The sequence below is a fragment of the Theropithecus gelada genome, chromosome 1 (genome assembly GCF_003255815.1).
Source record: "Theropithecus gelada isolate Dixy chromosome 1, Tgel_1.0, whole genome shotgun sequence".
Lineage (NCBI taxonomy): Eukaryota > Metazoa > Chordata > Mammalia > Primates > Cercopithecidae > Theropithecus > Theropithecus gelada.
Genome location: NC_037668.1, coordinates 39,805,097 through 39,812,731, shown reverse-complemented (window position 1 = coordinate 39,812,731; position 7,635 = coordinate 39,805,097). Strand labels below are relative to the sequence as shown.

Below are 7,635 nucleotides of genomic sequence, written 5' to 3'. Positions count from 1 at the left end.
TTTTTTTTTTTTTTTTTGAGACAGAGTCTCACTCTGTCGCCCAGGCCAGAGTGCAGTGGCCAGATCTCAGCTCACTGCAAGCTCTGCCTCCCGGGTTTACGCCATTCTCCTGCCTCAGCCTCCCGAGTAGCTGGGACTACAGGCGCCCACCACCTCGCCTGGCTAGTTTTTTTTGTATTTTTTTTAGTAGAGATGGGGTTTCACCGTGTTAGCCACGATGGTCTCGATCTCCTGACCTCGTGATCCGCCCGTCTCGGCCTTCCAAAGTGCTGGGATTACAGGCTTGAGCCACCGCGCCCGGCCCCAAAGTTAATTTTCTTTATCAGTTTTTGTTCAAACACATTTTGTCATGAGGCTTTTGACCTGTGCCTCTGTTCCTATTCCTATGAGTTTATTTTGTTAATGCAATTTGCCTGAAAATCCATGTTTCAATTCTGATAAGCACCAAATTTTTTTCAATAATTATTAACTCACATTTGAAAATGGCTTTATAGATTTTTTTTTTTTTTTTTTTTTTTTTTTTTGCAAATGGAGTCTCAGGCTGGTCTTGAACTCAGCTACTCAAGTGATCCTTCCACCTCAGCCTCTTGAGTAGCTGGGATTACAGCTGTGTCCAGCTTAAAACTTTGAAATACGTAAAGAGTAACATAAAATTTTCCTTCTCTTTTCCCCTTTAGGGTAGGCAGGGCAGGCGTTAAAGGAATAGAGTGTGTAGAGAATTAGATGCTAACACCAACAGTGGCTTTTTGGTGTTTGAATTTTCTGTTAATTGATTTCTTTTCCCATAGAAATTTTGGACGGTGTGGAACTTGGGGAGCCAGCCCATAAGAAAACGGGGACCACAGTGCCAGAATCTATTCATTCTTTCAGTAAGTTCAGCCTCTGAGGAACTGCACCAATGACTAGCTCATTAAGAAAACAGCAGCTGTGTTATACCCTGAGAAGGGTCAACAAGATGAAGCAACAAAACTGCCTTTGAGCAGAAAAGGTTCCATGAATTTCTCATTATATTCTGAGGTCAAAGATGAACATAGAGGAAGGATTGCTCAACACTTACAAAAGTGAATATTTGAGAAAAACAGGGCACCCATTGAACCTGTTGTATTGCTCCCATTCTTACTGTTATTTCTACTTTTGTGTATTCCAGTTGGAGACGGTTTGGTGAAACCAGAGGCCCTAAATAAGAAAGCTATTCAGATTATTAACAGGGTTCGAGATAAGCTCACTGGTGAGTGTGTCATGTGTTTACTTAAAGGGGACATAAGGCTGGGCGTGGTGGCTCATGCCTGTAATCCCAGCACTTTGGGAGGCTGAGGCAGGCGGATCACGAGGTCAGGAGATCGAGACCATCCTGGTTAACACGGTGAAACCCTGTCTCTACTAAAAATACAAAAAATGAGCTGGGTGTGATGGTGGGCCCTGTAGTCCCAGCTAGTTGGGAGGCTGAGGCAGGAGAATGGTGTGAACCTGGGAGGTGGAGTTTGCAGTGAGCCGAGATCGCTCCACTGCATTCCAGCCTGGGTGACAGAGTGAGACTCCGTCTCAAAAAAAAAAAAAAAAGAGGAGACATAAAATCTGAGCACACTTTCCTGTCTCTGAGTGGTGGTCAGCCCCATGTCCAGTAGTGTTAGTGATGAGCTTTGGGCACCATGCAGCTGACAAAGAGTGTCTTTGAAGTCATCAGTTAAACATTGTCTCTGATTCTTTTTTCTGATGACTGATAACAGTACTTAATGGTTAATCTCATGTAACTCAGGAGGTGAATAAATTTCTATTGGGTCCAAAATCAGCCAAATTCAGGGAAGTATTTTTTAATCATGTCTTTTTTTTTTTTTTTTTTTTTTTTGAGACAGTTTGCTCTTATTGCTCAGTCTGTAGTCCACTGGCTCCATCTTGGGTCACTGCAACCTCCGCCTCCCAGGTTCAAGCAATTCTCCTGCCTCAGCCTCCCCAGTAGCAGGGATTACAGGCGCCCCCCCACCACACCCAGCTAATTTTTTGTATTTTTAGTAGAGATGAGGTTTCACCATGTTGGGCAGGCTGGTCTCAAACTCCTGACCTCAAGTGATCCACCCACCTCGGCCTCCCAAAATGCTGGGATTACAGGCGTGACCCACCATGCCCAGCCAAATTTTTCTTTTTTTTTTCTTTTTTTTTTTTTTTGAGACAGGGTCTTGCTCTGTCACCCAGGCTGGAGTGCAGTGGTGCCATCTTGGCCCAGTGCGACCTCCACCTTCCGGGTTCAAGCGATTCTCCTGCCTCAGGCTCCCAAGTAGCTGGGACTACAGGCCTGTGCCACCACACTCAGCTAATTTTGTATTTTTAGTAGAGACAGTGTTTTACCATGTTGGCCAGGCTGGTCTTGAACTCCTGACCTCAGGTGATCTGCCTGCCTCAGCCTCCCAAAGTGCTGGGATTACAGGCGTGAGCCACCACACCTGGCTGAATTTTTCAAATCCAACTATGATATATCCTTCATCTCCATGTCTGAGGATAAGCTGTTGGTATGGACAGTTAAGGCAACAGGGAAGAAGAAGTGCAGCGATTGCCAGGAAGAGAGTGAAATGTTTTTGTTGCTCCTGTGCTAGGTCGGGACTTCTCTCATGATGACACTTTGGATGTTCCAACGCAAGTTGAGCTGCTCATCAAACAAGCGACATCCCATGAAAACCTCTGCCAGTGCTATATTGGCTGGTGAGTGGGGCTCTCAAAGTGACTTCGTTAAAATAAGCAATCAGAACCCAAGCCTAGGCCCCAAAGCCAGGGTAGCAAAAAGAGATTTGGTGGCGTATCTGTAAAGGGCAGTTAGAGCTCAGATCTCTTTAAAAGTTCATATTTATTGCATGTGCTCATTGTTTTAAAAAAATTGAGAAATATGGATGCATATTTGGAAGGCAAACACTAAAATTAAAATTACATTAAGATAAGTGGTTTAGGAGAATAGGCAAGGGTTGTTCGTGAGGGGTTCCTTTTGGGTTTTGCTGTCAGTCCAATGCAGAGATACAGGAAGGGCAAAGGAAAGAAAAAGCTAGAGCAGTGACAGAAAGAAGGAGATGAAAAGACAGATTTATGATGTGGGAGCCTAACCTCAAGGACCACTCTGGGGTGTGCTTTGATTAATTGCCCGAGGCATGCTTGAAGGCAGAAACTTGAGAGAGCAGATGCTGGGGAAGTGTCCTTGCGGGACCTCGGTGGGCAGTAGCCTTGACTGGAAATGATGTGTGTGTCCCATGCAATTAGCTGTGGAAGAGCTCAGGGAATACCCTGGGGTTGTCAGACCTTGGCCTTTTCATTTTCAAGTTATCTGTGTAAAGCTTTGAAGAAGCTCAAATTATTAAAATATTCCTTTTCTTTCTGCCTTCTTAGGTGCCCTTTCTGGTAACTGGAGGCCCAGATGTGACTGTCACGTTTTTTCTGAGGCTTTTTTACTTTAGTAAATGCTTCCACTAAACTGAAACCATGGTGAGAAAGTTTGACTTTGTTAAATATTTTGAAATGTAAATGAAAAGAACTACTGTATATTAAAAGTTGGTTTGAACCAACTTTCTAGCTGCTGTTGAAGAATATATTGTCAGAAACACAAGGCTTGATTTGGTTCCCAGGACGGTGAAACACAGTAATACCACGTAAATCAAGCCATTCATTTTGGGGAACAGAAGATCTATAACTTTAGAAATACGGGTTTTGACTTAACTCACAAGAGAACTCATCACAAGTACTTGCTGATGGAAGAATGACCTAGTTGCTCCTCTCAACATGGGTACAGCAAACAGCACAGCCAAGAAGCCTCAGGTCATGGAGGACATGGATTAGGATCCTAGACCGTAAAGACACAGAAGATGCCAACCTCACCCCTGCCACCTATCCCAAGACCTCACTGGTCTGCGGACAGCAGCAGAAATGTTTGCAAGATAGGCCAAAATGAGTTTTACAAAAGGTCTGTCTTCCATCAGACCCAGTGATGCTGCGACTCACGCTTCAATCCAAGACCTGACCGCTAGTAGGGAGGTTTATTCGGATCACTGGTGGCCTCGGCTGAGCAGATGCACAGAGGGGATCACTGCACAGTGGGACCACCCTCACTGGCCTTCTGCAGCAGGGTTCTGGGATGATTTCAGTGGTCAGAATACTCTGTTTAGAGCAAGGGCTCAGAAAACAGAAATACTGTCATGGAGGTGCTGAACACAGGGAAGGTCTGGTACATATTGGGAATTATGAGCAGAACAAATACTCAACTAAATGCACAAAGTATAAAGTGTAGCCATGTCTAGACACCAGGTTGTATCGGAATAATTTTTGTGCCAATAAATGACATCAGAATTTTAAACATACGTATATGAGTGGCTTTTTAGTCGTAATTTTGATCAGTTCAAAAAGGGAGCATTTACTCTTTCAGCACTCAGCCTTTAGTAAGCACTCTGTAGTAGGGATGACAGAGGACATAAGGGTGTACATGATGTGGTCCCTTTCCTCAGACTGTTCCCAGGCCAGACAGGTGGAGACAGCATGCCACTCAAGTGAACAGAACTTACCCCGGCCAAGTGCTGAGAAGAGGCGTGTATGGGCCACAGGTAGGAGCACAAATTCCACCGGGTGAGCCTGGAAAGCCTCATAGAAAGGTGGATGTTTGGCGTGGGTCTTAAAGAGGAGTGGGAGTCTGTCAGATGAACCAAGGGGGGACATTCTCAGCAGAAAAGGAAGTGTGAGGCACTGCTGTGAAAGCATGGTATCCACAGCAGTAGCAAGTATCACTTGGACCATATGAAATTGCAGGTACGTGGACCATTTTTAACATACAAAACTGGCATTTTCTTATGGCTGCACCTCATAGTTCAGCATATCTGGCTCAGTGGTCAGTGGGGAATAAAGGGAGTAACAGGAAAATAATAGGAACTAAAGGAGGCACAAAAGTAGCACGGGGCCAGACTGGGGCCTCCATCAGTTCAGCAGCAAGGAGTATGAACCTGATGCTGTGAAGTTTTGCAATGGAATCGTATCTGAGTGGTGTTTTTTGTTTTCATTGGAGACTGGGTCTCGCTCTGTCACCCAGGCTGTACTGCAGTGGCACAATCATGGCTCACTGCAGCCTCAGCCCCATGGGCTCAGGTGATCTTCCTGCTTCAGCCTCCCAAGTAGCTGGGACTACAGATATGCACCTCCCCACTCAGCTAATTTTTGTATTTTTTGTAGACAGTGGGGTTTTGCCATCTTTCCCAGGCTGGTCTCGAACTCCTGGACTCAAGCGATCTGCCCCCTCTCAGCCTCCCAGAGAAGCCACTGTGCCCAGCCCTGAGTGGTGTTTTTAAAAGACAACTGGTGGCCAGGTGCGGTGGCTCACGCCTATAATCCCAGCACTTTGGGAGGCCGAGGCGGGGCGGATCACCTGAGGTCAGGAGTTCGAGAGCAGCCTGGCCAACATGGCAAAACCCTGTCTCTGCTAAAAATACAAAAGTTAGCTGCGTGTGGTGGCATGCACCTGTAATCCCAGCTACTGGGGAGGATGAGGCAGAAGAATTGCCTGAACCTGGGAGGTGGAGTTTGCAGTGAGCCAAGATTGTGCCACTACACTCCAGTCGGGGCAACAGAGTGAGACTCCATTTCAAAAAAAAAAAAAAAAAAGCCAGGCATGGTGGCAGGCGCCTGTAATCCCAGCTACTCAGGAGGCTAAGGCAGGAGAATCACTTGAACCGGGCGGCAAAGGTTGCAGTGAGCTGAGATCGCGCCACTGCGCTCCAGCCTGGGTGACAGAGCAAGACTGTTTAAAAAAAAAAAAAAAAAGGTGAATTTAAATCTCAATAGTGACACTAGTAACAGTTTTAACACTCACAGCTAGAAAGTCATATACCTACTTGGATTTTCTGTTACAGTCCTAAACCATGTATCACTTATTTGCTCCAGAAAATATGGTCACCATAACTTTCTTGGTTCCAGATGAAACAACTCTCAGTGACTACGGTGATGTTACCATTCACGAACAATAAAGGTGTGAGAATGAATGGACACAGGAAAATGGTGGCCATTAGTGATAAAGATACATTCTTTAGGATATGAGAGTCTGGATTAAGGTCTTTGGTGAATCCAATAGGTTTTAAGTTACATCTAAGCAAAGCCTTCTGGGTTTCTTGAGAAGAATTATCAAAGGCAGGGAAGGAGCTAGTGGAGGCCTTTAAATACAGTTTAGTCCAGCCAGGCACGGTGGCTCATGCCTGTAACCCCAACACTTTGAGAAGGTAAAGTGAGAGGATTGCTTGAATCTAGGAGTTTGAGACCAGCTTGGGAAACATAGTGAGACCCTGCCTCTACAAAAAATTAAAAAATTAGTTGGGCATGGTGGCATGGGCCCGGTCTACCCTGGATGCTGAGGCCGGAGGACTGCTTGAGCCCAGGAGTTCGAGCTTATAGTAAGCTATGATTGTGCCATTGCACTCCAGCCTGGATGACAGAGACCCTGGCTCTAAAAATAAATACATAAGGATGAAGATCTTTATGATGATCCACTTAATAGTAAATATATTTTCTCATAATTTTCCTAATTTATTGTAAGAATACAGTATATAATATATATACACAATATTTCTCAGTTGACCATTTGTTAACCGGTAAGGCCTCTGGTCAACAGGAGGCTATTAAGTTTTTGGGGAGTTAAAAGCTATATGTGGATTTTCAACTGCTCAAAGGAATGGGAGCCCCTAATTACCAGATGTTGTTCACAGGTTAACTGTTTTTTTGGGGTTTTTTTGGAGACAAGGTCTGGCAGTACAGGCTGGGGGGCAGTGGTGCAATCTCAACATACTGCAACCTCCACCTCCCAGGCTCGAATTATCCTCCCACCTCAGCCTCCTGAGTAGCTGGGACTACAGGTGCATGCCACTACACCTGGCTAATTTTTGTATTTTTTATAGAGACTGGTTCTCGCCATGTTGCCCAGGCTGATCTCAAACTGGTGAGCTCAGGAGATCCTCCCGTCTCAGCCTCCCAAAGTGCTAAGATTACAGGCGTGAGCCACTGCGCCCGGCCAGCTGTATTTTTTAAGAATCAAGGCTGAGGCCGGGCATGGTGGCTTATACCTAAAATACCAGCACTTTGGGAGGCTGTGACGGGCAGATCACGAGGTCAGGAGTTCGAAACTAGCCTCGCCCACATGGTGAAACCTGTCTCTTACTTAATAATACAAAATTAGCTGGGCATGGTGGTCCGCGCCTATAATCCCAGCTACTCAGGAGGCTGAGGCAGGAGAATCACTTGAACCCAGGAGGTGGAGGTTGCAATTGCGCCATTGCACTCCAGCCTGGGCAATAGAGTGAGACTTCATCTCAAAAGAAAGAAAAAAAAAAGGCTGTAGTGTTAACTTACTGAGTTTCAAATATCAACTCCATTTCATACTACCTTTGTGACCTTGGATAATTTACTTAGATTCTCTCTGCTTGTCTCCTCTGAAAGTGTGGGTAAGCCCTACCTTGTGAGGCTGTCTGAAAGACAAGATAATCCATGGGGGAGCATTTGCACAGCCTGACACGTGGTATTAGGTTGAACCAGATGAAACAGGTGCTCAAAAATACTAAATGAACTAGGCCTTTGTCCTGCCAGGGCACCTGTGTACCTGAAGCACACACATGGAAAAAGTGAAAAGCAAGT

The 7,635-nt window shown here is 45.4% G+C and overlaps 1 protein-coding gene across 2 annotated transcripts in view; it reads left to right on the top strand.

Moving 5' to 3' along the window:
• Window positions 1-4,331, top strand: part of MTOR (mechanistic target of rapamycin kinase) — a 150,469-nt gene extending 146,138 nt beyond the window's left edge. For both annotated transcript variants that reach the window (XM_025384127.1, XM_025384120.1), the window contains exons 55-58: window positions 789-869; window positions 1,148-1,228; window positions 2,589-2,694; window positions 3,367-4,331. In XM_025384127.1, the coding sequence (XP_025239912.1) occupies window positions 789-869; window positions 1,148-1,228; window positions 2,589-2,694; window positions 3,367-3,382 (284 nt within the window). In that variant the 3' untranslated portion in view covers window positions 3,383-4,331. The remainder of the gene's footprint in view (window positions 1-788; window positions 870-1,147; window positions 1,229-2,588; window positions 2,695-3,366) is intronic.
• The last annotated feature ends 3,304 nt before the right edge of the window (window positions 4,332-7,635 follow it).